Raw genomic sequence first — 19,821 nt, forward strand, 5'->3', positions numbered from 1 at the left:
CATGGGGGTGGAAACATCATGCTTTGGGGCTGTTTTTCTGCAAAGGGACCAGGACGACTGATCCGTGTAAAGGAAAGAATGAATGGGGCCATGTATCGTGAGATTTTGTGAAAACCTCCTTCCATCAGTAAGGGCATTGAAGATGAAACGTGGCTGGGTCTTTCAGCATGACAATGATCCCAAACACACCGCCCGGGCAATGAAGGAGTGGCTTCGTAAGAAGCATTTCAAGGTCCTGGAGTGGCCTAGCCAGTCTCCAGATCTCAACCCCATAGAAAATCTTTGGAGGGAGTTGAAAGTCCGTGTTGCCCAGCGACAGCCCCAAAACATCACTGCTCTAGAGGAGCTCTGCATGGAGGAATGGGCCAAAATACCAGCAACAGTGTGTGAAAACCTTGTGAAGACTTACAGAAAACATTTGACCTCTGTCATTGCCAACAAAGGGCATATAACAAAGTATTGAGATGAACTTTTGTTATTGACCAAATACTTATTTTCCACCATAATTTGCAAATACATTCTTTAAAAATCAGACAATGTGATTTTCTGAATTTTTTTTTCTCATTTTGTCTCTCATAGTTGAGGTATATGTAAGTATGTATATGTAATTGATATGATGAAAATTACAGGCCTCTCTCATCATTTTAAGTGGGAGAACTTGCACAATTGGTGGCTGACTAAATACTTTTTTGCCCCACTGTATGTTAAATCTATAGTCGTCCATTACTCTCTAGGATGACCACGCTAACAACAAAGATCTTGGAAATATGGATGTTCGAGTGTTTTCTACATGCTGACAAGAAAGATCTGGAAAACACAAGTGACGTATTGTAGTGAATGTATAGTAAACGTACCAGCATGTATAAGCTACAGTAGCGCTATTAATGCATGGAGTCCTCAAAAATGATACTTCTTTTACAGTTTGAAATCACAAATTGTGGACATTTGATATTACAAATTAAATAAATTGGTGGTTTAAAACTGTGTTCATGCAGACTGACCTCGGTAAAGACCGAAGAACCCCTCGAAGCGCACCACCTTCTTGAAGCAGTCGAAGCTGCTCTTGTACATGAGCTCTCCCACCAGGGAGCCGCTGCTCCTCTGGTTTTGCATGCGTGTCTTCACCAGATCAATGGGGTACACTGCTGTGGCACCCACAGCTACAGAGAAAGACAACAAAATGTTTATTTAGACTCTGGTCACATGTAATGATGAACTATATGTTAATTTCAATACACACAATCACTAAAGTGGTTTACGCTAATGAGCATGCCACCATTGTCCTCCACTAACCAGCGTCCATATACCACCCATATACCATCTTTGTGTTTGGCAAGTGAAGACAAGCTCTACAGACAAAGATGAGTAGGAGGAAAGAGAGGAAATGTTACTTTAAGCTGGTTTCATTGAAAGTACAGCATTTCTTTAGTAGAAAGAACTGTGAAAACTGCTGACAAATGACTATATACAGTGAGAATCACATTTCTTCTCAAGGGGCACGTACAAGTGATTTAGAAGAGTTTTTGCAATTCATCCATTTTCTTGTACTTTCTTGAACTGTTTCTTTAGGTTCAAATTAAATTAACAAGTGGACCAGGTATGTATTAAGAGTCACGTAAAGATAGTTTGCCTTCCTCTACGGGAGAATAACACAACAAAAAATAAAGTAAACATAAACAACTATACTATAAGCAACTTATACAGTTAAGTAGTTGTTGAGAGAATTCTCTCTTAAAGCTCCTTCATCTGCAAGCCGCCGTCCTGGGGGATATTCCTCATTAAAACAGTAGCATCACCTACAGTTTATTATTCTAACCCCAGTCTCGGTGACTTCATCTCAAATCATTCTCTCTTTATGTTTGTCAGAGCACTGTGCTGATAACACGTCATTGGCAGCTGTATCAATATTTCCTAATTGTTTCAGGTTTTGTTAATACGACTGCTTTGCTCTTTTTCTCATCTCCCGAGTTTCCGGCAGCAGTACTTCAAGCTCCACAGTGTGCAATTTCTCTTTTTACTCCTTGGTGGCTTTTTGTGAAATAAACAAATCTAGCAAATGTGCACCCACTCATAAGCTGGTGGCAGTCATCAGGTTGAAAATGGCAATTTATGAGTTTGTCCAGTTACTATGCTAATATGATTTGGCGCTTTTGTACGAGCAAACCTCACAGAAAGAAATAAGAAAGGTTTAGATTAAGAATATGAGAATGTTTTAAAATGCTGTGAGCCCTGCAAACAAAATTCAATTGACCTCCATTATATTAGGTTGGTAACTAAAACGACCTGTTTTGCTTAATACCACTGGATATACAGTAGGTGAGAATGGTGATTTGGTCTTTGTAATTTGGGTGAACTAACCCTTTAAGGGGAAGAACAGGAAAAGGTGGAGGAGGAAGGGGAAGTCGGTGAGGTTAATGTTAAGAAAGACGTCAAAGTGTTTTGAGTTCCAGTGTCTTCAGCCCGTCAGACGGACACAAACAAAAAGAACCGACCAAAGGTGACAGTCTTAATTAGAGAGAGACTGAGAGAGAAGAAGGGATGGCGGACCCATACCTTCTTATTAAGCTGTCTCCCTTGGGATAGAAGGAGGAGGAGAAGGGAGGAATGAAGGAAGGGAGGAGGAGGAGGAGTAGAAAAACAGTGGGGAGTCTGAAGCCAAACACAAGGCTGAGGCACCACCCTTCACCCCCACCCTCAACCCCCTATTCTGATCGCTCACACAGGTAGAAAAGAATCTAAGCAGGAGGGTTTTCCCATGGCACACAGAGAGGCGAGAGACAGGACAGAGCGAGACAGAGGGATGACAAAGAGCGGGAAAGAGATAGAGAGAGGGAGATTGAGCGAGAACAAGCAAGGGAGGGAGCATTTCTCTTCAAGCAGGGGAGCGACTGTTGCTCTTGTAAGCAAAGGAAAGGCCAATAGAGGGGCCATTGTCCTCTCTCTCTCTCTCTTTCTCTCTCTCACCCTTTTCTTACGAGGACAGCAGAGGGCGGGGGGCAGGTAGGCACGCAAGCAGGTAGGTGGGTGGGTGGGTGGTGGGGTGAAGGTATGCAGAGAGCCAATGGGGCGTGACTCTTACCCCCTGCCACTGAGCCAAGGGTGAACCTGTAGGCCGACTCTGCCACCTGGATGAGGATGGGGCGGGAGCCATCACTGCCCAACTGCTGCTCAGACAATGACAGAGACACAATAAAGACAATAGAGCAGAACAAATTAAATCAGTTAGGCAGAGCAGATAGAGATATGACAGAGATATGACATGACTCTAGACAAGCCACTGTTCCTTAAAAAACATGTCATGTCACACATCTAACTCCACCACAAGTTAAATTACAGACTATTAAATCAATCATTTGTCACACATGCTAGACAGTGTTTGACAGAAAGTCCCAACTACATGGCCATTGGTACACAGTGTAGTGGTCATTTAATAAAACTATAGATATACATCAAAAATAGCTAAATAAGAGTATAGTCCATGAATATAACTGTAAATAAATGGTTTTAATGAACAAGTGCACAAATAAACATGTTAAAGTCTAGAGAGTCAGTCAAGACATTCAGTATTTATTATTATTATTAAGATATACCTGTACCTGTATCATGAAAGAGTCGGGGCTTCAAATGATAAGAATCTTCTTTATCAATTAATGTGTTTTTGTGCACATGTTCTGTCCAGTCTGACTACTGTAAGTAATTACTTAACAATTGTCCTTCTACCTGAGAGTTAAGAATATATGCAATGCTGCTTATATCATTTGGTATATCTAATAATCTTTACTTCCACTGCTTACATTTTGTTTTTGCTCACTTGGGTTGACATTAGTCTCAGAGAATTTGCCATGCCAGTGTGTATGTGTGAGTATTTGTCAAATAATGAAATGTTGTAATCAAAGTGATCTTAGTACACCCTTGTGATCATCACCACACGACGCACAGAGCAGGCGTGTTAGTAGCCAGTAACATTAGCCACACCCCCCCACCGCCACCAGAGGTACCTGTTGCCTTGTCTGGTCTGCCCAGCACTGGCCTCTTGACCCTGGGGAGAGGGGGGTGGAGTGCTATAAGCATGTATGTGTGTGTGTGTGTGTGTGTGTGTGTGTGTTTGAGGGGGAAGGGAGTCTCTATAACAGGTCCCCCTGTCAGAGTGAACTCCCACACTCCGCTACAAAGCATCCCAGAGCTTTCTTCCTGCCCTCCTTTAAACACAACCAACTCCACTTCTACCATCATCCAGCCTTGCCTTGCCTGAGGACTGGTGAAACTAACTGACTCTGAGGATGTTTGAGGGAGAAAAGAGGGAGCAAGTTAAGGGTATAAAGAGAGAAAAGATGAACCGACAAACATGTAGAGAAACATGAGAGACGGAGGGAGAGAGAGAGAGAGAGGAGCAGATCAAAAAAGGAAATGGAGCAAACTAGCAAAAGATGAGAGAGAGCTCCAGCTAGCTGGCGGCCAGCCCCTAAGGCCAAACCACAAGGGCCTAAAGTGGCTCATTGTGGTGGGACTGGCGTCTGTGTAGTGCTGGGCCCCTTTGCTTTCTCCCCTTTGGCCCCCGCCTGCTCCAATATGGCCTGGCCAAGCCTTTGCTATATAGCTGGAACCCACCAAGCAATACAACTCTGAACAAACAGCCTAGGAAGGAAAACAGTCCTCTGCTCATCTGTCTGGCTGTCCATGTGTCCTTCTTCCTCTTCTTCATTACAAATTGCTCTTGTTAGCTGCTGCAAAGACTCTTTACATCCATTATTTGCAATCTGAAGCATGTTTGAGGTCTTGAAGATGGCTCTGATTGTATTTATTTCCTTGGACTTGTGAGTTTTGTGTGTATGTTTTTTTAAGACATCAACCACATGTCAAGGAGAGGTCTAGCAGTGCTTTCTCTCAAGACAGTCTCTTTAAGTTTAACTCTGTGATGGTAAGTTACTTGGAAACAACTTGGTCTGAACCTCAGCATGAACTTTTGAAAATGAGCAGGGCTGCCTTGCACTGGCCATCTAGTATTTAGGGGGCAAACTTTCCATTTTATATCTGATTAAACTTGTTTGGATCTGTGTCTCCTGTATTGTTATTTCTTTCACTTATTCATAAGTCTAAAACAATGCGTCAATGAATTAATAGTGTAATTCATGCCAAAATCACAAATCAAACAGATACTTTGATTAGGGGGATCAATTACCGGAGAACAGGAGATAGCATTATCTTTATACCATTCTAAATACCATTATAAATCTTAGTCATCAGCATGTTGACATCTAGCCCTTGAGAATGTACTGAGAAGAAAAAGCGCTGCCGGTGTGATAGAGGAAACCAAACATATCAACAAGTCTTCATATTCTGTACCTGTCTCTGGACCTCAGCCAAGTTGTAGGGCAGGGCGCCTTCCTCCAGCGGAGCGATCTTCTCAATGTCCACAAAACCAACACGTCTGATGAAGAGAGAATGGTGAGAGTGAGAGGTCTCAAATGTCTTTCAACTGTAGTAAAAACTCTCAGAGGATTAAAATATTTCACCAACGCATCACAGAGTCCATGACCTTTAGAGGCACTATATGTCAGTCTGAAATTATTCAAAGTTTACCGACACTTTGCCATCGTACCATGTGAAAATATTGTTTTATTGAATGAGACAACTGATCTATAGAAACTGACAACTTCCACGTCTTTATCCCTTCATCCAAGTATAACAAAGATGTTTAACCTTTGGAAGTAAAGCCACTGCCTCTCTGAGATTTTCCACTGCATCTCTATGACAGTGCCACTCAGATTTCCCAGGCTGAGGGAAGGGGGAACGCCGCCACCCCCATCACCCCCCACCCCTCTTCTCTGAATATTGGGGCTATTATCTCCCGCATCTCCAATCAAGGGGAGTGGAGAGGGCTATTAAAGTATCCCATTGCCCAGAAATAATAATCAGGTGGTGTCTCAGGCCGGGGTTAGAAATTATGAGCGCACTGGTCGGCCCGCGAGGCAGACGCAAAGGAAGTAGGGGAATGTGAGACGTTTACAGTTGCTGTGTGCCACGGATCATAGGGACTGGAATTGGCCTTTTTTCAGATAAACGAGAGTTTGGATTGGTTTTGGACTGAAAGAGGATTCTCTGGCACTGATGTAGTCATGTCTGATTCTTTTGATCGTTTGCAGAGAAGTTTGAGAAGGAAGAAAGCACCCGTCTCGCTGAGGTATGGACCCTTGGGCTAAAGGTGCGCTTTGGGGGGCGAGTGTGGGATAGACTTGCTCTGCACAACTCCCTCACTTAAAACATTCACATGAATTCAGTTGTGAGATGCTATTCCCTCACAGCTACAGTTTTCTAGCGTGCAATGAATCCTATACCATGGCCAACATATCCACAATACTAATGATTATTTGCTCATAGATCATATTATACACCACTAGACTAGATCAAATATAGAAACACAAGTTATACCTAAAACACTGTCACATTATCAGATCTGATTTATTAAATCAAAGGTAACATGATTTTTGTGTGTGTGTCTTACCCACGGGGCTCTGACAGGTCAGCAAGCTGAAAGAGGATGTCGACCTCCATAGGTGTCACCTGGCCAAACCTCTGACCTGCCATAATGAACTCCTCTACAAAGAAGACAGATTTCTATTTTATTTCATTTGGAAGCAAAGCAATGACATAAAATAAAAATATCTCTATACTAAATTCATCCATTTTCCATTGTCTATCTGTGTGCAGGTCATGGTGGCAGCAAACTCACCAGATGTTCAAACATTTTTTCTTTTTATTCACATCCTCTAGCTCAACCTGGGGGGCCCTGAGCTATTCCCCAGGCCAGATGGGAGATATATAATTCCTCCAGTGTGTTCTGGGTCTGGGGACCCCAAGAGGGAGTCACACAGGGAGCATCATGATCAGATGCCTGAACAACCTAAGCGGCCTCCTTTCAATGCAAAGAAGCCGAGATCTCCGAGCTCTTTCTGAATGTCTGAGCTGTAAGATACCAACTCAAAGCTCACGACCACTGGTACAGAATTGATACGTGGCTCAAGAGCCTCACTTTCAGGCTCAGTTACCAACCGCAGTTGCAACTTCATATCTCCAAGACCTTAACTCAAGACAGCAACTCTCTTAACTAAAAGTGAGCAACTGGCCTTTTTCCAGTCAAAAATCTGGAGGGGCTAACAATGATCCAAACTGCTGCACAGCCAGCAACAAACTGCCCTAGTTCATACTGGAAGTCATGCCCTGGTGGAGCTTACAGGACTACATCTTCAGCAATGAATAAAGCGATTGAGATGTAACAGAACTGAATATACTATAATGACAGAACAGGTGACAAGGAACAGCCATGATGGATCTCAAATCCCGCTGAGAATGATTGACCTAATGAAGAGAATACCAGCACAGCTCTCAATGCAGTAATACAAGGACTGGATCTATGCAGGGTTGAACAGCTGGTCCACTGTTTGACAATCAGCATAGAATATGCATTGCTCCTAAATGCAAGGCTCCATAAACAGAGATTCCATAACTCCATTAAGGACCCTGACAATTCATCCATCCATTTGAGTTGCTTTGTCAGGGCTTTGGCAGGAAGCAGCAAAGCAAATTTGACCTCTGGTAAACAAAAATGTTTTAATGCCATTATCACATACAAATTTTAATACCTATCCACTTGCCTATCACTTGTCACAATATATATCTGATTACTGTGTGACATATTACACACTAACCATTTAACATGAAAAATAAGAAAAATAATATGTAGTACTGAGCCGGATGAATCACCTACAGAAAACCAAAATCTGTTATCACAAGCAAGAGTGGTTTCCTGTGACTGACATCTCCTTTATTCTTTTATTAACCATTCATGATATTGTATCATTGACTCAGAATCATCAATTGACATTATGTTTCATACAATGAGCCAACATAATATGATGCAATGGTGATGCGCAATAAGCACAAAAATATACAGTTAGATACATTGTTTGTACACTACAAGTTATTTTGTGAGTGTTGTACCTTTAATGCAAGACTTTTCATTTTTAATGCTTTTTTAAAGACATTTTATACATCTACATCAGTCAGCGATTTCCTTTGTTTCCCAGAGCAGCTCAGAAAAGACAGATTTGCTACTTCCAATCTATGGTGAACTTTTTTCATCTAACTACAGATGACCGATTAAAGAATAAATGTTGCATTTCATTACATTTTTGTGCTGTTGAAGAAGACATATGTAAAGGAATGTGAAACTGTATCACAAGATTGATAAATCTGGCCATAATGCCATTGCAAGTTTTAAATGTTATGCTGCTTTATAGTGATTTTCGCCTAAAGCTCTGTCAGTCATACCAGTTACCTTTTGTGACTAGTCTGTAACCTACAACTGAGAAGTGTCAAAGCATGTTGAATTCATCATAGGAAATAAGAATAGAAAATATGGCAATGAAGAGTTATGGACTTCAAGAGTTCTTCTGAGGCAGCTTCAGTATGCTGTAACTTAAGACCCGCTCTATTGTTGGTGGAATAAAGAACAGGTTGACTGTAGGCTGGCTTACAGTGGAGGAGTCAGCATTGTTTGACCTCCTTTATTCAAAGAGCAGCAGGCTGGGGTTGTGACAAAGTCGTCCTACACTGGAGCCATTCACCCCACCAAGGCTCAGCTTACCCCTGAGGCATGCTCTCATTCTCTCACACACACACACACACACATACCCATGGGTACATGCAGGTAATGCTCACAAGCATGTGAGAGCATACTTAGACAAAAATCAACCCACATACACACACACACTCAGACATAGACAGAGTCCTGTCTGGGGAGATCACTGATCACAATGTGGATAACCTGTCTACCTGTGGCTTGTAGACTACAACACACATGCACATGATACACACACACACACACACACACACACACACACACGCACACCTGACTAACCTTTATACACATTTTTATAAGTACCTGCCTCTCTGTGAAGTGGTCTAAACCATAGAGTTTTAAATTATAAGCAGAGTCCCACATAACTGCCTTGTCCTCACACAGATGCTTGGCATTATAAGCTCTAGGTAAACCTGTGCAGCAATCAGCAGAACATACATATCCACTCTCCTCTGTACAAGCCTAAGATTTTCAAACTAACTGAGGATGAAGAAAAAGAAATGAGAAATAGCTGCTGACATTTCATTTAACAATTCAGACTAAGAGCATTTTAATAGCTTGATATTACAGTTATTAACATTAAACAGCAATTCTTTGTTAGGACAATTGGTACTAATGAATATCTAATGGAGGTCTGTTCAGAGCATTATAATGATAATTGTTTTTTTATACAGCACTTTTGAAAGCAATCACAAAGTGCATTACAAATAGGTTAAACAAAGTGAAGTGAGTGAAAATTAGATAAGGCAATAAACATACGAGACAACAACACACAAAAGGACCCACAACAAAGACAGCAAGTTTTTAAAAAACATGTTAACGAGGGCTTAATGCGATGTTAGTAGATCTGTGAGGATAAATATCAGCCTGCTAGCATTCTCACAATGACAATGCTAACATGCTGATGTTAGCAGATACAATGGCATCATGTTCACCATCTTAGTTTAGCAGGTTAGCATGCTAACACTTGCTAATTGGCACCAAAAACAAACAGCTGAGTCTGATGGGAATGTTATTAGTTTTGCAGTTGTTTGGACATAAATCAAAGTATTGGATCCTTCTAGCAAAAACCTGATTAGTGCCAATAACATTTCAGAACAGAGATATTTGGTGTCATGCTGAAGGACCTTCAGAACTAAATTGGCCAAAATCATCATCATTTTTGGCACAACATATTAAAGATACATTTACAGTAATATGTGTTAACACATACAGTATACTTCATCAGCACAGACCTGATTTTAACCTGTTCACAAACATGCACAGTCATAATTTGCTTCATAGTGTACACTGCTGGCTCAATAAAAGGTGTGTTTCTGTAAAGGTCTCCTCACAAACGCTCACATACACACACACACACGTGTGCACTCCCTGTTGTGTAGGCGTTAAACACTGTAATGGCGTCCCCACGGCAAAACAGTGGCCTTGTTGCACATACGGAATCAATCAGGATTATTACGCATATGTGCATGCTTGGCTGTGTTAATGTATCTGAATGCTTGTGTGTATGTGAGAAATGTTTGAAACAGTGTGTTATAAAATATGCACACAGTTGATACATGTGGGTGTGTATGCGGAATCTGTTTGTCGGCAAGCCAGTGGTACGTGGAGCCGAGCACTTGCAGTCCCTGAGGAGGCCTTAATGACTCAGGGAGTGGAGGGTGGATGGGTGGTGGCTGTGGAGGTCTGGCTGGCTATGGGCCACCACGGGTCGAGCCAAGCCCAGCCTTGGTGTACCCATGGTGGGAACAGCCTGGGGAGCGTATGGGCTCTTGGTCTGGGTCGGCTATGGTCCACACCCCTGATAAGGCTTCAGATAGCATCATAAGGCTACACTAGTGGCCCTGGGCCATACAGAGAGAGGTCGGAATGGTTGCTTAAAGACGGCCAGCACAGAGGAGAAGGCTAACTAGGCTGCTTGCCAAGTACTGAGGAAAGGAATGAGAGACAGCAAGTGGGGCAAGCAAGTGAGACAGATAAGGATTGAGAGAAGCTAACCATGGGAGACAGAGAGAAATAGAGAAAACGTCTGAAAAAGACAAAGGCCGTTAGTTCAATAAATAAAAATACCTATTTCTCCTCACCTTGTCGCTTTAATTTGTTTTTTTAAATAAAACTGATGATGGAGTCAAGAAAAAGCTTATAAAATGTTTTTTTTACAATCTAACAGGCACTTTATGTACAAGGTGAAGCTACACAACTCATCCTCAACAGTGAGAACACGATTTTGAAAAATCTACAACTCCTCATTTCGGCCTGTTTTTTCATTAATTATATTATATCGTTTACAACCAAAAACACCCCAGAACAAATAAAGTGGTCCTCAGATCAGTGCCAGGATGTCTAATAGACAAGACAGGCTCCATCAGAGATTGTGGGTATGCAGTACGTGTGCTGGGTCAGATCCAGCATGGCCATTTAAATGCCACCGGGAGGGAAGAAAACCAAACAAAAGCAAGTTTCCACCCTCTCTTCAACACATACACACAGATGTAAATACATTATCTGGAAAACACATTTAATGCTGCCCGCAGAGCAGGACTTGTAGCGCAGGTTTGTGCATCTGCACACATACTCACAAATGTTTTGTGAATACGTGTCAGTATGCCGACCATCTTCTCTGCACTGCATACACCAGTGAAAATGAGTACAAATATACTTGATACTACTTAATAAAACTTTGTGTGTCAGTTTTTGCTTGTTTGTTTTTTTCTCACGGTACCTTTAGTGACTTCCACATCTCGGCGGTGGCCAGCTAGGGTGCTGTAGATCTTTCTGATCAGCTCCATGTTGTTGAGAAGCGAGTTGAAGCCATTGAAGTATGAGAAGCTGACCTGGTGAGATGTGCTGCCACCCGCAACCTGGGCAGGGAAGGAGAGATATATTTTAACATACAATAAAACCTTACAACCCACATACACAATTACAATTGCACTGCACTCAAACAGAGAAGATATATAACAGATGCATGTAGATATTATGATTATGTGCAAGTAGACACAGAAGACACACGTCAAGGGGATATCTTGACAAATACCAGTGGCTAATCATTGGCGTCCCTCTTTCCCGTCGCTCCGCAGGGAGAAGTAAACCCGTTTCAACAACTACTTTTTCCATCACACAACGAAGACTCTCAGGGAGTTTAATTGACTTTCTTTATGAGGTGGAGGAAGTGGTAAAAGAACAGAAAATAGAAAAAAGGTAACAGATTAAAAATAGACGCTGGGCTCTTGAGGACATTCCAGACTCCACACAAATTCTTTTATGTGAACCAGCACCCCATCTTTCTCACATCAGGTCCTCAAACTGTGTCTGTCTGTTTAGAAAAGTGTGTTCAAGTACATATCATAGATGTTGTTGTCTGTTTCGTGAAGCTTAGGACAGAGTATCAAATGAGCTTTGAGGCTTTGCGGTTCTTAGCAGTGCTGAGGGTTGATGGAATAGAAAATTTTGAGCTTCCTTTCACTAGATGGCACTGTTTGCTTTACAGACACAATCAGGAAGGCTGTTTGCAGCTCAGTGTGTTTGCAACAAGGGGTGGAAGCTCTGGCTTGGGTGAAACTGCCCTAACAGAGAGACACTTTTATATCTATTCATATCTATGAGCCTATAGGCATGGGTGTTCCCACCATATCCAACACAGAGGTTTTCTCAGGGGGGTAGAGAGTAAACAATATTTGGGTGAAAGACTGTGGCACTGATAATTTATCATGTTTGGGGAGTCAATTAAAGGTTGTTGTTTTTTTGTGCTCTGGCATAAAAGCACCTTTAATGTGTCTGCGGTGTTTATGGGGTTTTTCATGTGTGTGCAAGTGCGCAGAAGTGTGTGTGAGAGTTTACTAACAGCACACCAAGATGTCTGGTCGGTGAGGTAAACACAGCGGAGAAAATGACAGAGTCTACAAGGTGTTTATGAAATGGGGCAAGACATGGACACAGACACAAGGCGCACACACACAAACGCTACAAAAACACAGACACACATAAAGAAAAGACAAGACACAAAAAAGGCAAACATCTCTGAGTTCAAAACAAATAGAGTACACGCGCACAGCTGCTCACACACAAACACACAGGCCAAGATGATGGACTGTAAAGCTCCAGTCTCCTTCTATCTCTGTCTCTATCTTCCCATTCAGCTGGCCTGCTTGGCTTTGACACTGCCAGAGAGGTTAGACTTAATGACATGTTGGGAGAGAGAGAAAGAGACAAGGGGGAGGGTGAGAGGGAGGGAGGGAGGGGCAGCTGAGAGAGAGAGAGAGAGAGAGAGAGAGAGAGAAAAAAAATGAAGGGAGAGAAGAAGAGAGAGGACGGATGAGAGGTGACAGAAAAAGTAAAGAGGAAGAAAAAGGAACGAGAGATGGACAGCTGGGGGGAAAGAGAGAAAGCCATGGTGTCTGGTTGTGTGAAAAAAAGAAGCGAACACGGGGGGAGAGGGACAGACAAGAGTGGAAGTGGTGAGATGGAAGAAAACAGACTTTTCTGGAGAATAGAGTAATATTAGGTTGCTAGCCTTACTAGCTGGTTCAGTAGCTAATGCTGCATAAGTGCAGCATTGTGTTTATTTCTAAAAGTGTGCATCATCTCACATTTGATCATACAAAGATTTTGGTACATGCATGGACACTTTATCACAACATAGCTAACACGTGATGAATATGGAACCTGAATCATCATAAAAAATGCAGCTAAGATGTGAAATTAAATTACCGTAACCTAATTTATCATTTAGATGTAGAAAGAACACCCAATTTGTACAATGTCTTCTTACAATGTAAAGACTTAACTCTCAGGTGTACAGCAGTGACCGATCACTATTTTTAACCAGCCTGACCTCGGCTCTTGTGGACAACAGCAAAACAAATGGAAGAGTGAACCACAGAGCCAAACAAAAACCCACCGCCACGAGGCATTCCTCCACGAAGGGTGTGAGCATGTGCGGCCGGATGGTGACCATGATGTCCCTGAAGTCCAGGGCTGAGATGGAGCCGCTGTGGGCTTGGTCCCGCTGGATGAAAGCCTGACGTGCATGTTCCAGCTGCATCTCCTGTGGAGGGGAGAGGAGAGAAGAAAACAGGGAAGTTTGGGTGTTAGAACCATACAGTAAATGCATATTATAGTCCACATATGTGGGTCATATCCCTATTTAAGTTGCCTTCATAAATTAAAATCCACATAAACTCGCTCATATAAACACGTATGTATAAAAACACAGCGTTTGCTTTGATGGGCCCCCTGGTGCCGTCTCCCCCTCTCAGTTACGGGGGAACCAACGTTTGGCCAGGCTTCACTCTTGTCTCCTCTCCCAACAGCGGCTTACCTACTGTGAGGCATCGCTTGGGCTTTTCACACCCTCCCCAAATCCCCATTAAACCCACTTGAGGGAGAAACATACAAACACACACACACACACACATAAACGCACACACAGGCAAGACAACTAATCGCCCAACTGCTCACTTTGTCTCTCTTCATGCGCACACATACACACAAAGGTCCACAGGGATAACAGCAGGCTGTGGTGGGGACAGATCCCACAAGGCCTTTGAAATTAGCAGCCATTATCGGTACCTGCAACCACAAGTCTTTAGAGAGAGGCTGTAAACAAACTGCTGCCACCGATGCTTCCTCTATCTAACAACAAGGAAATCGGTTACAGCAAAAGGCAGGGATATCAGAACAATAATAATCCACAAACAGTCATTGTGAAATACAGCCATAGGTTTGAGGACAGCGAGCTAAAACTAGTTTGTTTGGCCGTTGACTCAGCTGCAGTACATTATGGCCTTTAGGCCAAAAAATGATGAGGCTGACAATTTTTTTTTCTCATGAGGTTTCTCACACACAATATGGTGAAATAATACCAACAGCCTAAATGACCAACTGAAGCTACTTACTTTCAAGGACATATCATTGGGTTTGCTCAACTGAAACATCCAAGAGAGTTTGTTTTTGGGAGCTTTTCTGTATTTTCTGTTACAATCTCCTACATACATGTAGAGCTGAAATGGTTAGTCTAGGCAGAAAATCAACCTAAGCAACAATATCAATGATTAATTTCAGAAAAGAAAAACAAAATCTATGAATAAATTCAATGTTTCCAGCCTCCTAAACAGATGGAAGATTCTCTTAGGGTATAGTAAAATATCTTTGGGTCTATTGGTTAGATAAAACAAGCAATTTAAATAATCTAAATGTCAGCTTGCATGATGAGAAATGGGCATTTCTTAAATCATTTTCTGATATTTTATGAACCAAATGATTAATCAGAAAATAATTATCAGATTAACTCATAGTAAAGACAATTGTTGTCTTCATGTAGCCCTACGTGAGTGTAGTGCAAGACTATGAAATGTTTCTCTATTTAAAAAGGCAATATCCTAAAGCAAAAATAAAAAAGCTTATATCCAATAGGAACACGTAAAAAGAATGAAAAGAAGAATGGGGAAGAATCATAACAGGGAAATGATTTAAAATTACATTTCTTAAAGTAAATGCAGACTAGTAGTTTTAGTACAATAATAAGTTGGTCATTCAGTTTAAAATAAATGATTTTCAATTTGTCCAAGAAGAATGGACTTTCTTTTGCAAGCCACACGTCGGACAAAAGTTGCTGAAGGGGGACTGATTAAATCTTGAACATGCATGGCATTATTCAATTGATTGATTCAGATGTTATTGTTATAAATGGAACTCAAAAAAGTGGTATTACTACAACACAAAACCCTATGAGGCTATGACTTATTGTTGTATTGAATTTGAGTGATATTTCACTGACAGCATAACTGATCGAACTCTAAATTTGCGGCGCCCAAGAAAAACGACTGGGGAAGAGTGACATTTACACAAAGCTGAGTGGAGACCGGAGGGGAGTAAGAATAGACATTGCAACAAAAGAGCCAGATTTGCAAAAACAGCAAATGTAGCAGCCATGTGTCAGTATCACCTATGAGCACAGCAGGGGCTCCGGAGAGTGTATAAGTGAGAGGAAGGCAAGGAAACGAAAAAAGATTGACAAACGTAAACACTCCCAAAGTAAATAAGGTGAGATATTTTGGTGTCAGCATCCTGAGTGTCGTGACTCACTTCTCCGGTCGGTTGTGAGTAGGTCAAAACACTTTGGCGTGAAATAAACTGGGAAGGCGAAAGGGAGGAGAGCTGAATATTTAAAGGCAAAACAAAAAAAAGAAAGTGAGAAAGATAATGTTCAGCATGCATGACTCTGCAGTGTCTGCGCATTTGTAAATTAAGAAAAAGAACGATTAGATCCAGTTTCTCTGGACAGGTCAAAAGTCTGAAAACCACACAGAGCAACAAAACAACTGTGGTTCCAGGGATGGAGCAGTTTATAGTCGCAGTCTCCTAAAACCTTAACTTGTTGCAACTGTATGAGTGTTGCAGGGACATGGTTTTTATTTAGGAGTGGAGTGAGGGAGGTAGGAGACATAAAGCTGGGGGCTTAAGACAGCCAACAACCGCCAAGGCATTTGCAGTTGCTGTAATTGTCCTTGAACAAGAATAAAAACACATGACAAGCCACCTCTGTTTGTTTTCAACGGCTGTGATCCCCCCCACCCCACCCCCTTCAAAACTTACAACAATAGATATGAGTGGAGCAGGATTGTTTCTCTCTTCTCTGCATCTCATCAGCACAGGGCTAAAACTATTACAAGGAGAAGCTTAAGCATAACTGCCCATTTACATGTGTGCCAGTGAGCCCTCTACACAGTGATGTTAAGGGCTGCCCACTGATTCTTGGGAGAGTCAAACATATAATTGGGACTTTTAAAATCTGAGCAATGCCAACAATTCTTTTTTTTGAGTGCTTAGGAAAGAAGTGGGGCATGTGGTGTCCCCTCCATGTAATTCAAGCCCTTTACTTGTCAGGATTTATAATATGGGCTACTATGTGCCACTATGTGCCACTTCTCTGGACATCGGTAATGCCATTGCCAGAGACAACACCACACTGACAGTGCGAGCTGAGCCTTGGCCGGCGTCCACGCGTGAGACGGGAAAAATGCATGTAATTGGTGAGAATCTCTGGCTTCCATCAAGACAGTAATTGGCCAGAGAGAGCCCTTGTGAGAAATATGCGGTGCAAACGTTTTCCCCGATAATCCCATCTTGTGAGCATCTGGCAGTGGCGTGGTTACAATGGCAGAAAAACACAATAAACACATGCATGTACGGCAGGAAGAGAAGGAAATAAAGGATGGGAACATTCTTGAGGGGGAAAGCTGGGTGGTAGGGGATTATAAAAATAACTGAAAAATATTTAGAATATGGTGTGTGCGTGTATGTTGGTTTTCACAACTCTCTGAGAACTTTTATCACTGCAGAGTGTACTTTTGTTTTCTGGCTGACATTTATTAACAGACAAGAGATTCGTAAACATATCTGGGTAATAGTGCAATCACAAAGTATGTAGTAATTGCACAGGTTTAAATTCTGATTCAGGAAATGTTGTGCCTTTCCTAATTGCCCTGTCATTAATCACTGGAGCGGCTGTAACACACTATAGGAGTGAAATGCCAATACATGAATGTTACTTGTACCTAAGTACTATAATTGCAGTAACTAACACGCCATCACAGTGATATTAATGTGTCTTATTAATGTGACACACTTTAATAGAGCCCATGATGGCATTAGACCTCTCCAGAGAAAATATTTATTATATTCTTTTATGAACATCAGTAGACTAGCGAAGCAAGTGATAAAGAATGAAAGGCAGGATGGCATTGACAACACTTTAAATAAATTCTCTGTTGAACATTCCTTACCATTACCTACACAATGAGGCATCCTACAAAAAAATTAATTTTCTTCAGTCATTTATTAAGGCATGCATCAAAAGCTATGAAAAATGATCAAATACAGAGAGCATAAGCAGGAAATGTGCATTTCATATTGAGCAATGACTGCGGCTGGCTGCTGGCCTGCTGCTGTGAGGGGCTGGAAACCACTGACTGACTGACTGGGAGAGAACCGGGCACTCTGTCAATGCAAAAGTACAGCGTCCACTGGCCGCAACGCCACAGACTTGCACTCATGCACACACACAAACACACACACACATACAAGAGCAAAAACAGGCACACACGCTCACAGACATAACACAGATGCACAAAGCATGCATGCCACTGCTCACACACAATGGCAATGCAGATCAGAAACATAAGCATGCATGTGTTGACAAACATGCTGTATGTCCAAACACACACACACACACACAAGGACATACGCACATCTAACAATGTCCCAAAATCCATGCACTGCTGCCCACTGTGTGTAAACCATCTGGTCTAAGTTAAGTATAATATAAAAAGCTCATTCAGATACATGGTGAGTGTGGATGCAAACTTGGCACCGCTCGGGCCCTCTCTCCCACCCCCTCCACCACCTCTCCCTGCTTAGGCCTGATTTAAGTCTAGACATCATATTGGAAAATGGCTCACACGCCACAAATACACTAGGAATATTCCAGCTATACTATTTATGGAGGTAGAACCGCGTCTCTACCTGCTTCAGTGTAGATGGAGTGTGGTAATGCTAGGCGTACGTCAGCTAATGGAAAACAAATGCAGAAAATATCCCAAACATATAACCTCAGTGTTTCATTAATGACTAACCTGGTCAATATGGAGGGCTGTGTTTGAGAAGGAAAAGAACAGTGAAAAGCTGTCCTGTCTGTATGTGCACACATTCGTCTGGCCAAGATTAGATACATTTACATGACAGGATTGTATGATTGCAGGTGACCAAAATGAAACCTACCAAGAGAAACTGGGTGAACTCTCCGTAGCTGAGCTGCTTGTCCCTCTGCATGCCAAAGTGCAGCCGTATGAACTCACAGTCCCAGTTGAAGGGGATGTGCTGGTGGATGGTGGTCTGCCTGAAGACCTGCTTCACATCCTCTGCAACAGAGACAAAAAAAAAAACAAGCAGCTTTAATTATTGATGGAATGATGACAAGATGCTCTTGACAGCCTAATAACAAGATGCAGCAACTCAATACGGAAGTTTACCGGCCTCGCCTGCAGTGTTGGAGGAAGTATTTTACTATCAACACAGTGTAGAAACACTCCATGACCAGGTCAAAGTCCTGCATTCAAAATCTTAACTTAGGTTAATGTACACATGTATTCTTAGCAAAACATACTTCAAGTACCAAAAGTAAACATGTGTTGTGCAAATAAACAGGCCATGTGATTATTATATATTATATCATTAATCGTTATTTATGATTATGACATCAATGGAGGCACTCAAGTAAAGTACAAGTATCTGAAAATTGTACTTAAGTATAGTATTTGAGTAAATGTTACATCAAACCACTGATTTCCTATGATGACGCACGTGCGTATGTATGTATGTGTGTGTGTGTGTGTGTGTATGTATGTATGTATAAATATAAATATAAATATAAAAAATTTAAAAAAATCAGCAAGCAGTGAGGCCAAAACAAAACAATTTTTCTTCAAATCCTTTACGACTATTCTGTTTAGGTTTTATAGATTGCATCCCAGTTTTAAGGCTAATGACCACACATTAACCATGTCTAGGGTCTTCACCAGCATAAAAACACTCTCCATGTATGGTCATGTTTCCATAACAAACAATTATCAAATACTTCTTCTATCTTATGTTTTCTAATTTGGCTCTAATTAAGGCCTAAAATCTGTTGGTACAAAGTCTTGTGAGTCAGGTCTTAACAAATACCACGTGTTTCCGATCTTATGGTTAACATTAGTAATTATTTGATTTTGGAAAGAAAAAAAATGTCCGTGACTGTTTGTGACAAAATGTCAACGTCAATCTCCAGAACACAATTCTGCTCTGATTGAGACTTAAGTTCCTCAACTCTAAATCAGTTTTGAATGACACATGGCAGAACTTGTTTGAGCTGTGTAGGCTCTGTATTCAGCTGGAAAGCCTTTTCTTCTCACTCGTGTTCCTCTGCCTGAACCCTCTAAGCCTCTACAGCCAGTGGAGTGGAGAGACACTGAACATGAGTCCTAAATTACAGCCTTACTAAAGAAACAAAAACAAACCAATAGAGCGACCTGTTTCTTATTACCAAACAAGCTGTGCTGAACGAGTGGAGAAAGGAAAGGAGGAAAGAAACTATTTTTTTTATAAAGACAGAAAGGGAGGGGTAAGAGAGAGAGAAAGGTGAT

At 41.7% G+C, this 19,821-nt stretch overlaps 1 protein-coding gene across 1 annotated transcript in view; it reads right to left on the reverse strand.

Annotated features, from left to right (window-relative positions):
* LOC139215852 (electrogenic aspartate/glutamate antiporter SLC25A13, mitochondrial) overlaps positions 1-19,821 on the reverse strand; it is a 45,068-nt gene that overhangs the window by 16,200 nt on the left and 9,047 nt on the right. Inside the window, exons 5-11 of the mRNA XM_070846884.1 lie at positions 18,419-18,558; positions 13,539-13,685; positions 11,361-11,499; positions 6,503-6,596; positions 5,344-5,428; positions 3,080-3,164; positions 1,002-1,160 (exon numbers count right to left, since the gene is read on the reverse strand). Of these exons, the coding sequence (XP_070702985.1) occupies positions 1,002-1,160; positions 3,080-3,164; positions 5,344-5,428; positions 6,503-6,596; positions 11,361-11,499; positions 13,539-13,685; positions 18,419-18,558 (849 nt within the window). The remainder of the gene's footprint in view (positions 1-1,001; positions 1,161-3,079; positions 3,165-5,343; positions 5,429-6,502; positions 6,597-11,360; positions 11,500-13,538; positions 13,686-18,418; positions 18,559-19,821) is intronic.

Source organism: Pempheris klunzingeri, chromosome 16, assembly GCF_042242105.1.
Source record: "Pempheris klunzingeri isolate RE-2024b chromosome 16, fPemKlu1.hap1, whole genome shotgun sequence".
In the NCBI taxonomy this organism is placed as follows: Eukaryota; Metazoa; Chordata; class Actinopteri; order Acropomatiformes; family Pempheridae; genus Pempheris; species Pempheris klunzingeri.